Source organism: Panthera leo, chromosome C1 (genome assembly GCF_018350215.1).
Source record: "Panthera leo isolate Ple1 chromosome C1, P.leo_Ple1_pat1.1, whole genome shotgun sequence".
Classification (NCBI taxonomy): Eukaryota; Metazoa; Chordata; class Mammalia; order Carnivora; family Felidae; genus Panthera; species Panthera leo.
Window position 1 is genome coordinate 43,519,755 of NC_056686.1, and position 23,097 is coordinate 43,542,851.

Sequence of the window (23,097 nt, forward strand, 5' to 3'; positions counted from 1 at the left end):
AAAGGAGGGAACTGACAACAGCATCACATGCCGCTGGAAAATGATCTCTGGACACCAGGGACACACGTGGGGTGGGCACCAGATGGCAGCGGGTTGAGGAGTGAAGGGAGGTGAGAAAGGAAGCCGTGCAAGTTGCAGGCAGTCCTTCAAGGAGAGGATGAAAATATGGGAGAGAGAGAGAGAGTGCAGGGAGATAGACTGAGAGAGGGCACTCTGCTCTGGAGTAACAGGGAGTCAGGCAAGCTATTGCTCTCCTTTGTTGAGTTAACATGGGGAAAACCTGGATAGGCTTCAGGGCTCATTGGATGGGGCCAGTAGAGACGTGCTGGAGACTCCCTGGGGCTCTCTATCTGCAGGTTTGGGGGCAGTTTTCTGAAGGTGGTCATTGAGCCAGGCATGGAGGTTCACTTCTTGGCAGAGAGCCCTGCTGCCCTTACAGGGGGCAGAGAAGGACAATCACTGCTCACTGAGACCCCAGGGTGGTCCAGGCACAGCGCTGAGCACTTTTCTTACACAGCCTCAACCCCAACCCGCGGTCATGTGACTCCCACCAGCTCATTTATTCATTCAACAGATGCCGCATCAACATTCACTGCACATAGTGCTAGACAGGGTGGTTGGGGAAGGAGCAGTCAAGCTATGGGCTCCTGCCCTCATGCGAGAACACCACACTCTTCACCAGGTGCTTTACCTCTTGAGCATCTGTCTGGTTCTTTGCCCACAAAACAGGGAAGCTACTTCTCTCTAACAACTGTGAGAATTAAGTGAGATGCCTTAGGGGACACTGTTCATGTGCCACCTGTACCACCCTCCCAGCTGGAGGAACCTGCAGAAAGTCCCTACAAGCACCGGGCTCCTGTGTCTCCCTGCCTGAAGGCTCCTCAGGCTGCCAGACACTGAGCCCAGCCCTGGGAGGCGGAGCAAGCCTCACCCCTCCCTTTCCCATTGGACAACAGGTGTCGCCCTGCTGTGACAGTTCTGAGGTGCACTCTACAGTCTTATGAGTGGACCCTAGCGGACGAGCTCCAGCTGCCCCCCAGGGTCACCTGCCCATCAACACACTCTTTACTGGCTTTCCTCCCCCACTCCCTCGAATCACCTCCACAGTAAACTTGCACTCAAATCCTTGCTCAGAGCCTGCCCCGGGGCACGGCCAGCCTGGAACAGATGACTAAAACCTGGCATCCAGTAGATGTTCAGCAAATGCTGTTTGCCTCCACGCTCATTTTCACTTTTACAGAATCAGACGTCTTCGAGAACACGGTCGTGGCTCCAGCCCAACCACCTCTGGCCCATCAGCATCATCCAGGAGCAGGTGTGGGCCAGTGGCCTGGGGGCGCAAGGACAGGGAGGAGGGTAGGGGTCATGGGCCCTGGGGCATTCGCTGTAGGCTGAGCCACTTAGAAGCCCGGTGAATCTGCACCTTCCAGTTATAAAGTTATTTTCTGTGTTCCTGATTCTACATTCTAGTTTTCATTCCACTGTTCCAAAGTATATGCTCCAACGTGGGGTTCTATGTTTAACATAATCGGCTTCAAGCCCAAATTCCATGTTCTTGTTGCAAGCACCCAACCCTCACTCCTCTCTTCCTCCCAGGTGCCTCTGTGGTCGGCCAGTTCAGGGGCGAAGTTTCCCCGCGTCCGGGTAGAGTTCCTGATGCAGGCTCACTTGCCCCTGCAGCTGGCTGGGATGGCCTACCGCCCAGCCCCATGTGCCGGGCTGGGCGCCGAGCTGAGTGCTGAGACCCAGGACCTGGTTAAGGCTGTCGCCCCGCCCCGTCACAAGCTAGCATGCTCCATCAAGCATCTGGAGCAAGGGGCAGGATGACATAGTGGTCTCCAGCCGGAGCCTATGGGATCCACATGGAGACAGCTTTGCCACGTAACACTGTGAATCCCACGCTCTTCTGTGTGGCACTGGCCTACGCCATCTGTTTACAGTGTGGCATGAGGGGTCCCGAACCCGTGTGGGGCCCTGTGCTGGATCCTGGCATGGAAAACTCTGCCCTTAGCTCACCAGTCAGTGACCTGTGCAAACAGTACCCACCCAGGCGAGGCAGCAGTCCCCACAACCCACCGTCCATGAAAACAAGAAAATGAATAGGACGGGTCTACACTACCCCTCCTCAGGCCACCCAGACCACACATGCTGTTGCGTTCCTGTGCCTCTGGCTGGAGTTATATCAGCCACGTGCAGCTCCCAGCTGGCTGTACACATCAGAAGCTCTGAGGGGCAGCTATCTATGTCTTTGATTAATAAAAAATGGGAGATAAATTAATAATGACTTAATACATGCAATTTGGGATCAAAATCTTCCAAAGCATGGGAAAAATAATAAAAAGGGGAGTTCCTGATAGCGAAAAGTTTGAGAACGAGTGCTGTTCTCAGAGGCCAGCCATGAGGCAGGCACGGCCGGGGGCACCAGGGAGACACGGGAAAGAAGGAAGGGACCGGGTTCTCGCACGGCTCTGTGCTCGGTGTTGTGCTTGGGCACCACCCACGCTTCCTTCATCTTTACACAACCCTGGAAACAGCACAACTGCCCCCCATGTTGTAGATGAGTAAACTGAGGCTCCGAGAGGCCAAGTTATTTGCTCTGCCAAGTTATACTGAAACAAGATCTGCCTCATTTAAAAAGGAAAACAAAACAAAACCCAAAACCCAAAAACAAGAAAGAGGAAGGAAAAAAGGAAGGAGAAGCAGAAGGAGAGCAAGGACTGCCAATGCTGCTCTTCCTATCTAAGTGGTGGCCCCGGACCAGGGCACACAGCAGGTGCTCGTAACAGTTTCAAATGAAAGACAGGCCTGGAGGCATAAAAGGGCACAGCCAATCCTGAGGGGGGTGGGAATGAATGTCTTTAAGCCTCTAGTTTCTGAAGCACACTGACCAGGCATATTTAGTCTTCCTTTTTAAAGCTTTAATTATGGAACCATTTCAAACACAGAAAAAGCAGACATCAGTGACCCCATCACCCAGATTCACCAGATGTTCATATTTTGCCATATTCAGTTCAAATGGTTTTATATTGAAGTGATGCAGACATCAAAAGAAAAGCCCTCACCCCACGCTATCCCCAGAGGTCACCACCATCCTTAAAGTTGGTTACCCCCTTCCTGAGCATTTGGCATTGTTTTGCGTTTTTTAACTTTCAGAGTGTTGGTATCTCACTGTACCCTTCCTTCTACAACTTGACTTCCACTCCATTATTATGGGTTTTTATTTTTTGAGTCTATGCTGACACATGTAGGTCTAGTTCATTCGTTTTAGCTGCTATATGTTATTTTACTGTGTGAATATAGAAGTTTATTTTTCTAGTCTCTTATTGATGGACACATGGGTAGTTTTGATTCTTTGCTGTGTCATACAGTGCAGCAATGAAACCCTTTACACACATCTCCTGGTGTACTCATGTGTCACATATAACCTTTATAACAACTGCAGCGTGTTGGAATTTATGCACCCCTACGTGACCCCGTAGAATTGCTTAATGTCGTGGAAGCTTGGTTTTCCTCATCAGTAGGCTGGGGTAATAAAATAGTATGCATTTTGGTGACCATTTGGTGCTTTGGCAGAGATGAGATGCATTTTGCAATCCGTAAGGTACCCATGAATATCCGTGGTTTGTTATGCAGATATTTGGCACTCAGGATGTACTGCACGCCCTCCCACGCTGGGACACCGTGCACAGGCCCATGGTGTGCTCACGTGCAGACCGGACGGTCTGAGAGGTGCAGCAGGAGCAGGAAACATAGAACCTGCTCGTTAACGGAGCCCGGAGTGGTGGGAGCAGGCACAGCTTCAGAGAGGGAGGGGTACCGAGCTAAGTCCTCAAGGGACCAGGAGGCAAAGGCAAGCGGAAGTGGGAAGGGTGGAGGGATGGCCCAGACACAGAGAGCAGCAAACGTGAAGGGATGCGCTGGCGCAAGAGCAAGTGTATCCGTGCACAACATACGAGGTGGGGGCGGGGGGGTGAGGACAGGACAGAGTCTGGAGAGGCAGGCAGAGATGAGATGCCGCATCCTAGGTCAACAGGGAGCAGCTGAAGGATTTGAAGCAAGGGAGTGACAGGCTCAGATCTGCATGTTAAAAAAAAAAAAAAGCGGTCTGAATAAGCTCTGGAGATCTGCCATTCAACACCGTACCTTCAGTCAACAATAGTGTACCGTGCACCAAAATTTGTTAGGGGGGTAGCTCTCATGTTAAGTGTTCTTACCACAACTGAAAGACCAGGTCTGGCTGTAGCATGGAGGGCATGAGGGGAGGGGCTGGGAGACCAGTGAGGGGGCGCTGGGAAGCCGTGCAGGTGAGACACGGTGCCGGTGAACGCAGGCAGTGGTCCTTCTGAGGCCATCACCCCGACTGTGTGCCCCCCCTCCACTGACAACACGCAGCAGGGGGCTTCATTAGGAGGGACAGATAGGACCAGCCAGCTGATAGAGCCTCACCTCCAATTCAAACAGTGTGTCCTCATACACCCCAACCAGTCCCCTTCTTGGGGTCACTTATCATCTTGCAAGGCACGAGCTCTCAAGTCTCTGGATGACAGAAGCCCTTTTGGCATCTCGGTACCAAAGGCATGGCCAAGGGTCCTCACCATTGTCCCATGATGGGGGCCAGTATCCAGACGGCATGGATGCCATGTGGGGTGACGGGAAGGGGAGGACAAGAGGGGCCGCTGGTTAACACTGCATGGCCGTGTCTAACATTTAAACATGTAATATATAAAATGGGACAAAGACACAAAAGAACTGCCCCAGACCACCATCTCTTAAGGGGGGACTCCCTACCAACCCTAACTCTGAGTGACAGTACTGCCTTGGAAGCCTCTACCCTCCGGGCAGTGGCATTGTCCCTGGTTGCCCAAGAGCTAGGCTAAAAGCCCTTGCCATCCACTCTCCTAGCATCAGTCCTTCCCTTTCTAGCACACTCCTCCCTTTTAGATTTATAAGTTTAGTTTTCGTACTCCTTGTTGGGCTCTAAGCTCTGGGACAGAGGGACCAGAACCGCATCTGCCTTGTTCACTGTAGTTTCCCTAGTGCGAGCACACAGTCTGACTCAAAACAGGCCCTCCAGGACTATCTGTGAGTAGCGTCAACAGGATGCACTGGGGGAGGGGAATCGGATGGAAGACGCTCAGATTTCAGAGGCCTGGAGACAGGAGAAGTGTCTTGCCCAGGTCACAGGAGGGGCGGTAAGAGGTCAAGGCTCCCACTCGGGACCTCTGAGGCTCAGTGCAGGCCTTCCCACTCACTACACCGAGCCGAAAAGAGGCTGCGCAACAGACCGGCATGCCCCAAAGACAGTCCATGGAATGCTGGTCTCAAAAGATTCTAGTGGATAAAACTGTTCTGTAGTTAAATAAGCGTGGCAAACTGAGTTAAACAAAATGAAAAAAAAATTTTCTTTGCCATTGGACTTTTCAGAGCCTTTGATATACTAATGTGCATGGGAGTCTTGGCGAAGGTCACAGGCAGTGTTCCCGCATCTAAGTGACCGAGGAATTGTGCCTGGGATGTAGTTTGAGACCTTTGGCACCATCCCCCATCTGCTCGCCATGGTTGTTTAGTGAACATGGCACAGCACAGAGATTTGCTGCAACTTTTTGGGCAGCGCAGGAAAACCCGATCTCACAAATGGAAATAACTGCAAACCCCAATATATAAATGGGACGAAAACAGAACTGCTCGGGTTGAAGGTTGAAGGGAGCCTGGAGATCCCACCTGGCTGTCCCTTCTCTGCTGCCATGCCAAGAACCCTAGGGTCCTTCAGAGCCCAGTTTGAAAATCACTGGTTACACAGCTCTCAGTACAGGTGACATCGGGAGACCTGGCTTCTAGTGCCAACTCTGCCATGAACTGTTTTACCCTGGGCAAATCTCTTAGCCTCACTGGGCCTTGGTTTCCCCGTTTACACAATGAGTCTATTGGATGGGATGCTTTCTGGAGTCCTGAACTTTAATCTCTGGTGTGAGGAGGACTGTGATTCCGTGACTATAAAGTTCTAATTCTATGATTCCACGCTTCTCGGATTCTGAGATTTCATGGCTTAATATTCCGATTCTGGAAGTGCCCCCAGCCAGCCAGGGCTGCTTCGGCACAGTGGAGCCCAGGCTGTGGAAACCAGAACTCATGACCTGCAGGGCGCTGCCCGGGAGTGCCGGGTCCCTGGGGAGGGCTTGCCCCATGCAGGATGGAAGGGTGGGGTGGGGAGGGGGGCGGGGTGGGGAGGGCAGCGGGGGTGGAGCGGAATCAGCAGCTGCTCAGTGGGCAGAGCAGAGAGAAGGACCCAGGTCTCCTGACTCCTGCTCTATCTTTAGATCTCCATAGCAACCATCACCAGGACTCCGGAGGAGCTGAAGGCAGGCTGAGCTGGCTGCCTGCGGGAGGGAGGGGTGTTTGTTTCCATATCTCTTTTGCTCAGGAAAGGACTCTTGCTCTTGAGACAGGGGAAGGGAGACAGAGAGTGAAGCTGTTTGCAGTAGGAAAGGCCTGGGCCCGATACGAAATAAAAGTAATCCAGGGCCCACCTTGCTCGGAGAATGTGATCAGGTCACAGAAGCTGAGACTGCTGTGTCAGGCTTGAGGCACTGGAGGTACATAAGGCAGGTTCCTCCTCCAAAGAGCTCTTAGCTACCCCTACGCTCATTCCCTAGACATTTGCAAGCAACATATCTGAGCCAGTCCTGAGGCCACAGCAGGGAGACACATCTTCCTGGGAAAGCAGACTTTTGAACAGACTTTTACAGGGCAGGGGCAGATGGGGGTCCCCAAGCCCCCTAATCTAAGGAACCTGGGAAGCTCCTCCTGTACCTTCTCCTGCCAACTCCTATCCATCCCACGGCTTAGCATGGACCTTTCTCCAGGGAGCCCTTGACTCCCAGGCTGGTAGCTCTCCTCCTAAGAGCTCCTGTGGCCCCATCCTCCTTCTACACAGCAATATGTCTGCCTGAGGGAGTTGGCCACCCCGTGGGGTAGATGGGAGGTGGAGGTGCGCAGAGGCAAAGACCTTCCTTCACCTAGGTCACCTGGCCAGTTAGCGGCAGGGCCAGGCCTGCTCTTCATGTTTTCTGACTCAAGTCCGTGCTTCCTCCAGTGTCCCAGTGGCAGAACCCTGGCGAGGGCTAGAAGAGGAAGCAGGAGTCCTCGGCCAGGCCTGCGCACAGCAGGTACCTGGCCATGTCCTTGGTAAACTCTGCTGAGCCACAGACCAATGCAAACGGCTTTCTCCGACAGGAGCCAACCAGCTCTTCAATCAGGTCCTGGGCCAGGCGGCCAAAGCGGGTCTTCTCCCGGTAACTCCAGGGAAGCTGCTCCGGAGAGTTCTCCTGAGACAATGAGAAATAGTGCAGGCGACTACTGGGAGGTCTTCAGAGTTCATGCAGCCAGTATGGTCTACCAAACCAGGAAACTGAGGCAGAGGCCCTACCACAGGCCAGGCACTTCCTGGCACTGGCACTCTGATCACCCTCATAACAAGCGTGCGGGGGGACGGTTATCCTCTCCCCACAGGTGAGACACAGGGAGGAGGCACACCCAGGGCACATGAGGCAGGCCCCACCAATTCTCACTGCTTCCCAGGGGCCACTGCACCTGTCACTCCAGGGGGATGTCTTCTCCCCAAGATTGTGGGTCTTTTTAAGGTTGTCTGCCACCATCACCCAGGGAGTACAACACGTGTTCACCTGTCTCATGAGGTTTCAGTGATCTTACTGAGCGAGCGAACACTTAACTGGGCGGTCACTCTGCGCCTACTGTGGTAGGCCCTGGGATGTGGCAGCTGCTCTAAACAGTCAAGCTTCCCGGCCTCACTCTGGCTGTGCGAATGAGGGATCCGAGGCAGCAGGGCCTTAACCCAGAAGGGGCTACTTCTCACACAGAAAGGCCAGAAGGAGTATTCCGGGGCGTAGCGTGCCCGAGTGACCCAGGCTGCTCTTTCTGCCCCTCTAGCTCCACCTGTGGCTTACATCCTCAGGATCACGAAAGAAAAGCTCCACCCTCAGCTTATGTGGAGGAACTTCTCTTTTCTAAATGAACATTTTGTCGAGATACACCTTACATACAGAAAAGCGCACAAATCAGTAAGTGTATGTAGTCTGAAGAACTCTAACGGAGGGAAGAAACCATGTAGCCAGAAGCAAAACACCCAAAAACAGAACAGGACCATCACCTCTGCAGACCCTATTAAGGTGAGCTTCTAGTTTCTGGGGAAAGCAAAGAGACAGCATGGAGAAAGGGGGTTGGAGTCCAAGCTCTGCCACCATGTTCTAGCCGAGTGACTATGACCTCTGTGAGCTACCGTGATGAGCACAGGCCTCTGCTCTCAGAGGTACTCACAGGGCCCTGGAGCCCGGTGCCACAGAGCTCACCTGACCCCACGGGCCTTTCCTAGGACAGCATTGCGGTGCTCACGGGGGATCCTCTCTGATGATCTGGACCTTCCCGTGCCCCCTCCCAAAGAGCCACCCAAAAGAGCCCTTGAGGGTAGAGACCAACAGGGCCCACCGGCCTTACACCTCCCTGCCACTGCCCAATCCCCCCCGGCTAGTTAGGTTTGGCACAGCATCCTTCCTCCAACCACACACCCAAAGATGTGGTGGGTCTGGTTGTTGCTCAGGTGGGCTGCGGGGCCTATAATCAATGATGGTGAGCAGGGTAGGTACCGTCAAGGAAGAGAGCCCAGGCTATGACAGCAGAAACGCCCACGCCAGTCTTGGGACTCTAGAAAGGCTTCCGGGATGGAGTCACACCGCAGCAGGGAGATGTGAGCGGGGAGTAGGCGTTAGGCGAGGAAGAAGGGAAAAGTGCTCCTGGAAGGGGGAACAGCGCCAGCAAAGGCAGACCTGGCAGCCAGAAAAGCACGGTGCACTCACAGCCACGTGCAGACCAGTGACGCCAGGACACACAGGGCAGGTGAGCCAGGAAATGAGGCCACGTAGGCTGGTGCAACCATGTGGGCTTGGCTGTCATCCGGGGAGCAGTGGGGAGCCACAGAAGGGCTGAAAGCATGGTGGTGGTGTGGTCTGTGCCGCCCTCCTGGCTGCACGATGAAGGACACACTGGCAGGGCATGGCTGGAGAGGGAGACCGTTGAGGAAGCTGTGGCTGCAGCCTGGGCAGGACAGGGAGCAGCCTAGGTCAAGGAGGCATGGAAGGGCAGGCGGCACCTCCCACTCCACTGCCCCTCACCAGTCCCTGCCATTGACAGCCAGCCCCCTCGCCTGCCCAGCCCCAGGCCAGTGGTATCATCAAAGCCCTGGCCCAGGGCTGAAGACCCTTTATTGCTGGTCAGCTTTAACTCTGGCCTCAAGCCCAGGCTCAATGCCAGCTCCTCTGTGAAGCCCTCCCTGCTTGCTGCCAGCTCACACTTAATTCTCCATCAATTCACTGTGTTACTTTGATCAAGGTTCTTAATCTCTCTGTGCCTTAGTTTCCACATCTATAAAATGGGCACAACAGCAGTGCAAGCCTCCCAAGATTATGGTGGGGTTAAATGACGTAACACACATAGAGAGCTTAGCACAGTGTCAGGCACAGAGAAAACACTCAGTGAAGCTATCCCTGTGGCTGTCTCCCCATATACAGATGAGCGCCTGGAGGGCAGGGGGCAGGCTGTCTTCATTTCTAAATTCTGTGGTCGGGAGAACAGAAGGCTGGGCAACAGCCAGTGACTCTGCCAGGTGCCTGCCTTCCTGCCGCTCCTGCCCGCTTCCTTGACCTGGCACTTGAGCAGGGTTGCACACCAGCCTTTGCTTCATTCTCCTGCCTCCAGCACCTCCTGCGGCTGCTAACGTTCACCAAGTACCACACTCTTGATGTTCATGCCACTGAGCATTCTGTCCCATGGACAGGCCCACAGACCCTGGCCACTGAGGATCCCAGGACTCCTGGTATTGCGAAGGGAAACCCAATTTCCTGACACCACCCCCGCCACTCAATCATGATGCTGAAGATTGGCTCAGTCTTTAGGAACGCTCCCAAACTGCCTCAAGTAGGAAACTGATGGGAAGGGTGCTCCAAACTACTGGGCAGTAAGGCTGACCCTGAGCAACACATAACAGAGGGGAGGCCCCAGCAGGGAACCCCAACCCTGGGGTGAGAGAGAGAAATAAAGCTATAGAACCAGGGGAAGGCAGATGACCAAAGGCAGATGACCAAAACAGCTCAGGGCCTGGCTCGGAATAAGGAACAAGATGGCCCCCTCCCACAATGGGCCAGAGGGGAGGGCCCGGGCAGGGTGGCCATGGAGGGAAGAAGGAATCAGAGAAGAAGAGGTCAGGAGGCGGAGTTGCTTCCAGTTCAAGTATCTGAAGCTTGGAGAGTTTGGAAGCAGCTTTCCTGCCATGCAGGGCAAAGTGGTGTGGTAGGGGCTCTAATAAATGCGGTGAACCCAGATCCAACTTACTCCACCAACTGTTGATGGAGTGCGTGCCTGGCACTCTGCTAGGCACCGAGGAGAGCACGGTGATCCAGACACATGAGCCTTACCCGAAGGAGCTTATCACCGCGGTCTGGCCCACTGCGGGGACATGTGCGGTCTGGCCCACTGATTCCGTAATCAGGCCCTCAGCACATAAACCTGGTGATGCCAGAGGGCAGACGGTAGGCAGCAAAGCATGGCGGGGAGGGCTGGAGCTCAGCCCTGACTTCGCCCATCCAGCAGCATGGATGAACTAGCACCTTCACATCTGAGTGTCAGTTTCCTCATCTACTCCACAAACATAACCTTCCTTGCCAGGCAGGTGGGGATTCCCACTGGTGGCAGGGGGCAGGGAGGCCCCAGGGGATACTCAGGACAGCTGCAAGGGGAAACCATAGTGTCCATCAGGGAAGGAAGTCACCATGCTGGGCTCACCTGGCTGAGTACGAAGAAGGTACGGACATTCCAGAAACGAGCTTGCTCCTGGAGGAAGGTTTTCAGGTAGATGCCCTCAAAGGTCTTGAAGCAGCCGACCAGGGTGACAAAAGTCTCATCCTCTGCATTGTCTGTTATGCTCTGCAGGACAGGCACCATGGGGGCCAGGCCAGTGCCCGAAGCCAGCATGAGGAGCTCACCATACTGGGGGACAGAATGGGTATATGACAGACGTCAGCCCACCCACCTGCTCTAGGGACTTTTCTTGGGCTTGCTTCAACTGCACAGCCCTGCCCTTCCTGGGGGTCCCACCCATCTGAGCTCCCTCTCAACATCCTCCAAGAAGCCATCCTTGCTTGCGAGGTCTGTGGAAGAGAAATCATGCAATCGGGAGGCTCTAAGTGGCTTTGTTGCTTTCCTAAGCCAACTCCACAGGACTTTGTTTGCACATTTCTCTTGACAGGTAGCCCACTACCTCCGAAAGCAGTCTGTTCTATTATAGGGTGACTCCCCTTGCTGGTGAGGTCTTTCCGCCTCACCCTGAACAGAAACCTGCTCCCACCAAAGCCTTGTCTACCACCCCTATCCCAGCTCTGCTCTCTGGGCTGCCTTCCCTGCCCCAGGGCAGCCCTGTAGAGATCTGAGGGCCCCGGCATGGAGGCCTCCTCTCCTCTAGACTGAGATACTGACTATACATAAGCACCCAGCATAGTGCTGGCACAGAAGTCCCGTGCAGCATGTGAGTTTCTTCTCCAAGAGGCCCCAGTTTCATTGACCCAATCACTGACTCCATCTCCTGGCTCTAGATCTCTGAAGTAAGGGTGATCTTCTTTAAGATCAGGGCTTTAAAGGTTAGTGCCTGACCTATACAGCAAGGTGGTTTGTCTCCTTCATTCTAGAGATCAGGCCTCTGAGAATGCAATCCAGGTTTTCACTAGCTTTATCGACAGCCAATGCATTATCACACTTCCTCAAGTATCAGTCATGCAGACCTGGGTATAAATCCCCAGCCATATGATCTGGACAAATGCTTTCAGTTCTCTGGGCCCTGGTTTCTTCACTGTGAAATAAATGAATGAATGAATGGATGAGTGAATGAATGAATAAGTAAATAAAATAACAGCACCTCCCCACAGTAGCACGTGTCTCAGGATGGTTGTGAGGATTAGACAAGATGCCATCAGGTGCCTGGTGTGGACCCTGGCACTCAACACAGTTCCATCCTGTCCCTCACTGAGCCCTGCTGCCGGCTGCCCCACCCTGTTCAGCCCCCTGGTCCTGGGCCTGCCGTGTTCCCCCTCTTTTTCCCATCACTGCTCAGGGTCTCTTCTGGAAAGCCTTCCCCAAGCCAGTAGCGTATGAGGGATCCTTTCTTTGCATCCCCACAGCTCTCTGTGCACCCTCCTCATGACACTGGTCACACTGTATTGTCACCATTTGTGTGTGTGTCTGTCCCCCCATCACACTGTGAGCTTCTGGAGGACAGGGCCTTGCCCGACCCACCTGTGGCCCTGGGTGGAGACCTGCAAACGTCTGCAAGGAACACACAGGCAGATGCTCACGTACCAGTGTCACGGCTGCTGTGGTCGCCGTCTACCATGAAGACCCCTGCAGAGCAGCACAGCAGGGCCAGGAGGAGGGCCAGAACAGCCCCACATCCCCAGGGGAGCAGAACCAAGCCTTAGCCAGTTTCAGTGGCGAAATGTTTGTGTGAGATGACAACTCGTCTTCCTCACTGCCTGGCTCTACAACCTCCCTGGACAGGAAGTGCAGGGGCTTTGCAGGGGTGCCTGAGAGGCTCCACCCAGAAATGGTGGGCAAGACAATGTTCATTGTGGGGCACCTGGGTGGCTCAGTTGGTTAAGCATCCGGTTGTTGATTTCTGCTCAGGTCATGATCTCACAATTTGTGGGTTTGAGCACCGCATCAGGCTCTGTGCTGACAGTGCGGAGCCTGCCTGGGATTCTCTTTTAATCCCTCTCTCTCTACCCCTCCCTGATTTGCATGCACACATGCTTTCTCTCTCTCTAGAGAATCCCAAGCAGACTCCGCGCTGTCAGCATGGAGCCCGATGTGGGGCTCGAAGCCATGAACCATGAGATCATGACCTGAGCTGAAGTCAGATGCTTAACCAACTGAGCCACCCAGGAGCTCCTAAAGAAACTTAAACAAAAAAAGACAATGTTCATCAGGGGTCCCCTCGAGGTCAGGAGGAAACAGGGACAATCCTGGTCTCTGCTCTCAAGACCTTGGGGGACACAGAGACACCCTCAGCTAAAATGCAAGGCTGAGCATGGTTTGTACTAGAAGTGCACTACAGAACAGCATTAGCACATATACACCACGTATCCATAAAGCAGGGGTAGCAGTACCTAAGAGGTGTTGTGAGGATAAAGTAAAATTTTAGCACGGCAAGGGCTAAAATCAGAGCCTGACACACACGCAGTGCCACACAGGTGTTTCACAGTATCATTATACACCAATACGTGTGTGCGTGTGCACTTGTATACACACCCGTGTGTGGAAAAGGAATTAGAAGATCATCTGCCAAGATAGTAAGGCTGGTGTGTCTGGGTAGATGGCCTACAGGGGTTCTTTACTTTCTTCTTTTTGCTTTGCTAAATGGTTGGTTGGTTGGTTGGTTTTTGGTAATGTACAAGGACCATATTTCTAATAAACAATAAAAAGCTATTTTTATATTAAACAAAAATAATGGAGAGAAAGAAAGGATTCATTCTTTTCACTTGTTTTTGTTTTGCTTTGTTTCCTGACCATAAAGGTAATAGATGCTCACTGTGGATAACTTGGAAGGTATAATGAAGAAAACAAAAATCACCCATAATTCTACCACCCAGAGCCACTAACATTTCATTGCATTTTCTTTTTTATATTTTTTCTGTGCATTTAAACTTAGTTGCCCAACCTGTTGTACATTTGGTTTTATACACAGTGTTTGTCACCAGATCTTACGGCGTAAGCACAGACCATCATTTATAAACATAATTTAAAAATCCAGGATAATAGTTTATCAAGTCCCTGTAACCCAGTGTACCTAACAGTTGCCCCGTTGTTGGATATTCCATTTCCTCCAATTTCATGCTATAATAAAGCTTCCGTGTACATGTGCACAACAGACAACGTTTGCATTCTTTCCACAGGACAGGCTTCCAGAAGTGGAATTACTGGGTCTAAGGATTTGAAGATTCTTAAGATGTGGTACACACTGCCCAGCTGCTTTCCAGATATGCACCAACTGATGAGAAATTATTAATTCATCCTGGGCACATCAGGTAAGGATATAAATATGCCAGGAAGATGAGGGGAAGACCCTTCAGGCTGGGAAGCAGTGGGCTCCCGAGTGGAGAGCCATGGGGTGTAAAAGGAGTAGTCTCCATAGTTTTGTAGCTGGAATTTGAGAGTGGAAAGATACCTGAAGATCTGATGGTACAGGAGTCCTGAGTACCAAGTATGTGAGTGTGGATTTTCCAAGCAATGGGCAGCCATGGACAGTTCTAGAGCATATGCAGACAATTTTGTTTCTTAGTGCCTATTCTATCTCCTCCCATGTCCAACCCCAAAGATACTCTTGGAGTTGAATGTGGGCTCAGGAAGAATGGCACAGTGCAATTCTGCAGCATGAAACATGAAAACCGTGGTCCTGGGGCTAAGCCAGGAGGGGTCTCCTGAAGACTCAGTGTGCTGGCACCAACCTGGTTTGGTTTATAGAAGAAGTCTCCAAATGGACCTCGCCAGAAAGCGGTGTCTCCTGCGCTCCAGGACTCGACGTACCGGGACATCAGCCCAGTCTGGTAGCACTGGGAGCAAACACATGGAGACCTCACTGGGACAGGCACATACGCCCAATATAAACCACATCAGCCACTAATGTGCGGCCCTTCCAGCAAGCCAAGTGCCGTATGTGTGTTATCTCATTTAATCCTCCTAGTCACCCAGGGTTGGTAGTCATTCCGTATTTTCAGATGAGGCCCAGAAGCTTATCCAGAAGGGAAACGGTGAGGCTGGGATAAGAACCACAGGACCGACAGCCTTACCTTCAGAGGTCTCAAACCCACACGACTACAGGGACCATATACGTAGCATCACTGAGTAAAGAACTAGGTATGAGATGATTAATGGCGACTGACACTCACTCTCAGTATCAGGGAGACAACACAGGGAGGTGGGGACTGTAGTAAACTGGTGAGTGAATGAATGCTCCTTCTAAAGGAGGAAGATACTTTGCAGACTCCAGGATACAGTTTGTCACATCTTCTGATTTTCCAAGAGGGGCAGGAGACACAAATTTTTATGTAAAATCACCTAGTTTTGAAATGTCAGAGATCAATTCTAATTTTTTAAACACTGTACAGGCCCAAACCAAAGATAATTATGTGCCAGTTTATGTAGGCCGCTCATTTGCAACCTCTTCATTGCCTGTTACTGTGTCCTGGCTGGATGACAAAAGTGAAGGTTGTAGAGAGGACTCCTTCACAGGGGTGGGCAGCCCACATTTCCTGGGGGCATGCCCACTCTGGGTCTGGCACCATGCTGGGGCTGCAGGGAAGGCAGCTAGACGGTAAGTTCCATGAAGGCAGCCGGAGTCTGAACCATGGGAAAGACTTAATAAATATCTCAATGAATGAATTAATCAATCCAGATCCAGGCCCACCCCTTAAGGAGGTCACAAACTAGGAGGGACCGAAGTCTCACACATACACAAGATAGAGACTACCTAAAACCCCATGAAAAGGACAGAGTGCTGAGAGAGCCCTGAGGAGGTGCAGTCACTTCCAATGGAGTAGGATCAGGAATGGCTTCCTGGAGGAGGAGGCATTTGAGCTGAAGCTTGCAGGCTAGGCAAGACTGCATTCCCTGGGGATAGAAGCAGGAAGGCAGAGAGGATTCTGGGCATCAGGTGTGGTGTGGTCAAGGGAAGGACAGTCCAAGACACAAGTGTGAGGAGGAGGGGGAAGCTCTGGTAGACAGGACTGAAAGGGTGTCTCGAGTGAGATTATAACCAAGCTGGAAGGAGATGGAACTTTGGTCACCAGACATGCTTTGAAGAGCCCACAACTACCCGTGGGAGCATCCCTGACTTCCTCGGGCACCATACGCATAAAGCAAGCAAAGTCTTCAGCTCTCCTGCAAGAGGCCTGGGAGGGAGGCTACAGTTCTCCACCTAACTTGCTGGAGACCTGTCTCCAGCACACCTGTTTTCTGGCCCCGGTCTTGGCGGAGGCACAGCCCCAGCTGGGGCTTTCACAGCCCTACCACACAGACAGCACTCAAGGAGAAAGGAAGGATTCTTCTGTGTCTCCAGCACCCACCCAAAGCCTGCTCGATACATACCTGTTAAACAGAACTGACACCGAACTTCTGTTCTTCCACCTGGGATCCTATTACCCAAGGGGCCTTGGGACAGTGACATCATCACTCTGAGCATCCGTTTCTTTATCCGTAAAGTGGGATAATAAGATCTGCTCTGCAGGATGGTTATGAGGTTGAAAGGAGATGAGGAATATAAAGAGCTAGAAGCAGTGCCTGGTGCCCAGAAGGTGCCTGAGAAATGAGAGTTCCTCCTTCCCATCCACATGGGAGGTAAACCTAAAAAACCCGCCTGCCTTCCCAATTTGCAAAGACATTTTCAGCTCTTCCCAGCCAGCGGCTTAGGGATAATTAAGCATCTCTCTAAAGAGAGGCTTTCCGGTAAACGAAGGAGAAAATCAGCCTTACAGCTGGGACAGATCCAGCTGCCCTGAAGAACGGTCTCCAGGCTTATCCTTTCAACAGAAACACACCCAGACAAGCAGCTTGGGGAAGCAGGCCATTTGGAGAGGATTTGTGGAATCTCCCAGACAAACAGTTGCGTGGAGAAAGGATCCCATCCAAGCTTATGTGTGAGGGAATAAACACTCGGGCTTTGACTGAAGTCAGGGAAGACAGGAGCCAAGACAGTGCTGGGGTCCTGAAGTCAGGAGGCTCACTCACCAGCCACACTGCTTACTACCTGTGGAGGCTTGGGTCCCCCTGGGGTCTCAGTGTGCTTATCCATGAAAGGGAAATAATAATTCCCGCCCTACCAGGGAGATAAAGGATGTGAAAGCAATTCTTAAATATCAGTGTTCCCTGGGACTCTGTTTGGGAAATGACGATGTAGATGATCAGGTTGACTTGTATAAAACTACCACTTCTGTTAAGTCAAAAATGTTAGAGTATCAGCAATTTCACACAGTTCAACCTAATTATTTTTTCCACATAATTGGACCTTCAAGCCCTCTTATGTACATCTGGCACCCAGGCCTTGGGTCTTGCGGGGAAGGGGGGATTTGTACCCAGCCCATTTTGTTCAGCTCATCTCTGCCAAGTGCCCCACCCACCTTGGCTGCTCCCACGAGCACCCCTCCTCCTGCCAATCAGACTGGGTACAGTTCCCACAAGACCCTGCTCTGTTTCACACCTCCCTGCCTTCGGTTAGCTGTCCCCTCAGCCTGGAATGCCACTCTCTACCACCGCCAATATGCATTTGGTCTTCAAGGCCCAACTCAAATGCCCCAGCCCCTGTCTACCTCCCTGAGAGGTGGTCTCAGGTTAGTTCAGTTCACAAGGTGCTCCATGTCCCACCTTCTCCTGCTTGCCTCCTGCAATTCCAGGACAAGTGACTGACAGTTCCCCAAACTGTGCCTCCTTTGCCATTGTATGTGTTGTTCCCAGCACTGAGTTTCCTTTCCACATATCCCTCTCAGTCCTCCCCTCCTTAACTTCAACATACAGCTCAAACTCACAGCTTCTGCTAGGAAGCCCAGCTCCCTTCCCTGCAGCCCCAGCTGCCCTGAATTGGATTGGGGCCTTCTGTCATGCCATCTATCATATCGTAGTGTCCTGGCCCCTTGTCAAAGGTGGGCATAGTATCTGACTCATCTTTGGATCCCAGCTACAAGCACACAGTCAGTACCAAATGACTTGGTTCCCCCTTCCCCTGGGTTCAGTGCTCATTCTCCGTGAGTAGGTGAGAAGGAACAGTGTTCCCTTTCTCAGTCTGAATGTCCTTTTCATACAATCTGTCTCTGTTGGTGGTCCAGCAGCCCCTCTTCCCCAGAAAAGAAGATAGGAGAAGGCTTCCTTCACTGTCCCTGCCCTTTCCTCAAGCCAGCCTCCTCCCATGTGAACACCGGCTTTTCCCACATGGGTTGGATCTGCCCCATCCCAACCAAGCTGCCAAATGAAGATCCAGTCCATACCATCTTAAGAACATCTGTGTGGGTCAACTCACCTTGATTAAAACTTCAAAGTATCCTTCCGCGTTGGCAGGGCTGATGGGCGTATAGGCTCTCTGAATTTCTAAGTCATCCACTTTCCCTCTGAGAAAGAGAAGTATATGGTCAGGCAGTCAGCCCGTCATTCAACAAACCCTTGTAGGTACCTACTCTGTGTCCGGCTGATGAAAGCTAGGGCCCAGTCATCCCCAGTGGTCCCCACTGAAGGTGGAGCAGAAAAAAGGAACACTGGGCTCCCCCGCTGCCACATGCTGGCTGTGAGACCCAGCCAGGATCAGGTCCCTGATCCCTTAGTGGTCCCTTCCGTAAGGTGGAGACAACCATTTGTGTCCCTGTTGTGTGGTTCTACCAGGATTACAGATGGGAAAGTCTTCGAATAGTCCACTAATGATGTGAACTGCTTTGAGGACATCACTGTGCTTTTTCCTGACCTCTTCTTTTTTAATTAAATTAAATTAATTTAATGTTTATTTATCTATCTATGAGAGAGAAAGCGAGTGGGGGAGGGGCAAAGAGGGAGAGAGGGAGACAGAGAATGCCAAACAGGCTCCACACTGTCAGCGCAGAGCCTCACATGGCGCTTGAACTCACAACCCAGGAGATCATGACCTGGGCCAAAATCAAGAGTTGGACGCTTAACTGACTGAGCCACCCAGGCACCCCTTCCTGACCTCTTCTTGACCATAGAATGAGAAAGATAAAGGCTAACACTTATGGAATGCTTACTACCATGTACCAGGAGCATCAGAATCAGAAGGATGCTCGAAGGTGCCCTAGTCCAAGGCCCGACCTATGATGTTATCAAAAAGGGTGCCGGGATGATATCATGAGTAATAATAGCAGCCATACTGCATTAAATGCCAACTGTGCACCAGCCATATAGTATGCATTATCTCATTTAACAAACAATAACCCACAGGAGGAAACCAAGGCTAAGGATGTCACTTGCCTGAGGTCACACAGCTAGAATTCATCCTTAGCTCTGCCTGACTCCAGAGCTGGGTTCCTCACATGACAACTCAGAGCTTCCCAGAAGCACCCAAGCACTCCCCTTTTGAGTCCTACTGTGTGCAAAACTCTCTTCTCAGAGATATGCATGGATTAAAAAGGCCCCATCGAACTGCATCAAAAGCAGGAAGATAGATAGAAATATTCAATAAGTGCTTAGGGAACAAACAAGGAAATAATAAACAGAACATACGGCGTGGCGTGGACACAGAGAGCACGTGACATCTGCTACCACAGAGGTAAACACTGACATGCTACAGATGAAGGGACCGCTCTCATCCGGGGAACTCAGGAGGCCTCCTGAAGCTTTTGATACCCTCCTGGGTATGAAAGAGGAACAGGCCACTGATAGGTGAAAGTGGGAATAGGAAGGAAGTAATTCCAGGCAGAAGGAATAGCCTGGGCAAAAGCTCAGAGGTAGGAAATGCAGAGCAAGCCAGGAAGTGGCGAGTGGATCATGAGGCTGGGGCAAGGCACAAGTGTGATGGAGGAGTGGGGAGAACTTGGTGGGGAAAGAAGCTGGAGCTTCAGGGAGCTTCCCTGGAACCCAGCAGGTATCTGAACGGGAGCGACAAGGTCAGCTACACATGTTAGGAATGTCACTGGAGCGGCAGAGAGAGTGGAGGAGAGGGGCCAAGCTAGGGGCAGGAGTTCTGGGCATCCCTATTTATGGATGGAGGGCTGCATGGGGCTGCGACTTGCCCCAGAACCACTGCGACAGTGAGCTTTAACCACAGGCAGCCAGGGCACAGGCCAGATGCACTGGACACAAACACCGGGGGTCAGCATGAGGCAAGTGGCTGGAGTGTGACCAGCAGTAAGACATGCTCTCCTCGTCTCCTGGCTATTCCTTCTGTCTGCTTTGCTGGCTCCCTCCCCTCCTGCCAATACCACGGGTGCTGGAATTGCCAGGCTTGGTCCTCTGTCCTTCTGTCTTTCCATGTCACACACACTCCCAAATGTCATCCAGGTGCAGGCCGATGATTCCCACACTCACATCCATAGCTCAGATCTCTCTGCTGAGCCTCAGACCCATATAGTCAACTGTCTAGCAAATGCTTCTACCTGGAGGTCCCAAAAGGGCCTTGTCCCTGGGCAGGTCAGGTCAGGTGGAGCATGGGGTGGGGATCAAGATGGGGGGAGAGGGCAGAAGTAGGCTGGGAGGAGGAAGGAACTTCAGAGGAGTGGTAGAGTGTAGCTGGGGAGCCAGGCTGTCTGCATTTGAATCCCAGCTGTGTGATCCTGGGCAAGTCCCTTATTCTCAAGGACAAGTGTCCTTTCTATCAACTGGCACTAATGTTAGGTTAATACCACAGGCTCTAGAGCCAGACTGCTCGCCTTCAAAATCCTGGCCCCAACACTTCCAAACTGTGTGACCTTGGGCAAGTTACTGAACCTCTCTGACTTCAGTTTCCTCCTGAGAATGACAATGGTACCTACTGCACAGGGTTTTGTGAAGATTAAATGAGTTCCCTAGGTCTGAGCACACAGAATTGCGCCTTGGAGAGTAAACACTATGAAAGTGTTCACTGTTGCTGTTGTTGCTACTAGTTAATATGAAAACACAATCCCAGAACCCTTTGAGTCAGGTACCACTATGCTTATTTTAAAAGGGATAAATGGAGGCATGAGGGAGGTTAAGCAAGTTGCTCTAGGCCACACAGCTAGCAAATGGCAAAGCAGGGCCTCAAAGCTTTGGCCCTCCCACCATCTGAGTGTACCGTAGGATGAGGTGCTGTCCAGGCCGCAGGCCGAGCCGGCTGTTCCTGGGTAGTGCAAACCGAACACGGTAAGTGTCCTTGGTGAGTCTGTCCACGGCACTGATGCGGAAGGCCAGGAAGGTCTCTGGGTTCAGCTTGGAAGGGCAGCTCTGCAACAGGAAAATATCCAACAGCTAGGACCTGGGACTCAACAGACACGCAAGCATCCACAAGCACCCTCCTCACTCTCCGCAAGGACAGGCTATTTCTGCCGGTAAGTTTTCTGTACAATAGAGAGTAGTCCCACCTCACTGCCCTTTCATGCTCTGATCTAAGAAGGCCCGAACATTTCACACTGAGCTCACCCTGCTCTGAAGCCTTCCATGGCTCCTTCAGCCCCAGGATATAAAGCGCAGCCTCCTCAGCTGGGCACTCCAGGGCCCTGTGGATGAACGTCAAGCCTCATTTTCTCTCCCCTGCATCAAATGCCAAACCTTTCTCTATTCTCCCAAGAATACCCGCTGCTTCCTATCTGGGAGTCTTCATTTGCTCAAGCTGTGCCCTTTATCCAGAACACTCATCTCCAATGTATGAAATACCTATTCATCCTTCAAACCTGCTAAAATTCAGGTTTGCAGAATTTAGAAACTGATGGGATCTTAAGATGATTCAATCCAATATCGTTATTATCCATGTGGGGAAACTGAGGCCCGAGTGGTAGTGGCTTACTTGTCCAAGGTCACACCCTGAGCAGGAATTCAAATTCACGTCTTACGTTTCAGTCCCCTGCCTTTAACACTCCATCTACCTGCACCTCCTCTCAGAAGCTTTCTATGAATGTCATGACTCACAGATCTCTCGCCTGTAAAATACCCAAGCCCCACTCACTCCTGGGACTACCCCATGCCCCAGCTCAGGGTCAGGCTTTGAACTTGGATCTGTCTGCTTCCAGTGAGCACACTCTTTTCTCTCTGCTGTGCAGAGTCAGGGAAAGCATCTCCACACAGTTCCACCGTGCAGGGCAGAGGCCAGGCAGACGCTGCCACTCTGGCCCTCTTATCTGAGGAACAGCCCTCCCTCACCTGTGACTCCTCTCCACTCAGCAGGCTCCTGTCTTTGCTGGCTCGCGCTGCCTCCCACCTCGCCAGCTCTCGGTGATAGAGATCAAACACACAAGGTGAGCAGCCACTGCCACAGCACTGGGAGGGCAAGGGTTCCACGGGCCGAAGCTGCAGCCAGGCTTCCTCCTCCTCCTCCTCCTCCCTCTCGTCCATCATCCGTGGGGCTTGGGTGGCCTGGGAGGGACAACTGGGTGTTCTTCCCAGAGCAGGTTTGACTCTGTGAGGCCACAGGCCCAGGCCCGCTCCTCCGTTAGCCTGAGAGAGGGAAAACATATGGGTTATACTCTGGTCATCTCTATTCCTCCTATTCTCCCTGAGGTCTACAAGTGCCAAACTCTGTGTGAGCATCGGGACAGGGATGAATCAACCCTGAGATCTGCTGCCTGGCAGGGGAGGCAGACGGGACACAACAATCAGAACTGGCAACCAAGGTTTCCTGACTCTTCCTGTGCTTTCAGTGCTGGACTAAGCACTTTACACAGAAAACCTCATTGAATTTAAAAAATATTTTAAGTGATAGGGTGTCTGGGTGGCTCAGTCGGTTAAGCTTCCGACTTCAGCTCAGGTCATGATTTCATGGTTTGTGGGTTGAAGCCCCGCATCAGGCTCTGTGGTGACAGCTCCGAGCCTGGAGCCTGCTTCGAATTCTGTGTCTCCCTCTCTCTCTTTGCCCCTCCCCACTCGCACTCTGTCTCTCTCTCTCTCTCTCTCAAAAATAAACATTAAAATAAATAAGTAAATGATATTCAAATGATAAAACACAGTACTTATGTATAATTTAGTAATTATAGAAATTATTAAAAAGGAAATTAAAATGTTTAGAAAAGAACACCTATGTAACTACAACATGTTCAAGTACAAAGAGCCTTGCTAGCAACCCAGAAGCCAATCATGTGTCCCTTCCTGGTGACCTCCCATCCCCCACAAGGTAACCATCATCCTGACTTTTGGCATAATCATTCCCTTGCTTTTCCTTAGTTTTGCCACTTTTGTGTGCAAACTTAACCACTGCAGTTCAGCTTTGCCCGGTTTTTACCTTTATGTAAACGGAATTATACCAACATATCCTTTTCTGTCTTCACTCAGTTTCTGTCTTCACTCAGGCAAGTCACCCACCAAATTGCTGCGTTTCATTTCATCTTT

At 51.8% G+C, this 23,097-nt stretch overlaps 1 protein-coding gene across 8 annotated transcripts in view; it reads right to left on the reverse strand.

Annotated features, from left to right (window-relative positions):
- LOC122227180 (NADH-cytochrome b5 reductase-like) overlaps nt 1-23,097 on the reverse strand; it is a 31,946-nt gene that overhangs the window by 6,786 nt on the left and 2,063 nt on the right. For 2 of the 8 annotated variants that reach the window (XM_042951496.1, XM_042951497.1), the window contains exons 2-7: nt 21,916-22,209; nt 20,855-21,003; nt 18,122-18,209; nt 14,562-14,666; nt 10,852-11,055; nt 6,230-7,325 (exon numbers count right to left, since the gene is read on the reverse strand). In XM_042951496.1, coding sequence (XP_042807430.1) covers nt 7,122-7,325; nt 10,852-11,055; nt 14,562-14,666; nt 18,122-18,209; nt 20,855-21,003; nt 21,916-22,110 — 945 coding nt within the window. In that variant the 5' untranslated portion in view covers nt 22,111-22,209 and the 3' untranslated portion in view covers nt 6,230-7,121. Of the gene's footprint in view, nt 1-2,903; nt 4,078-6,229; nt 7,326-10,851; nt 11,056-14,561; nt 14,667-14,704; nt 16,334-18,121; nt 18,210-20,854; nt 21,004-21,915; nt 22,210-23,097 lie in introns of those variants that run through there. The other 6 variants (XR_006205915.1, XM_042951501.1, XM_042951498.1 and 3 more) reach the window with 5 other exon arrangements.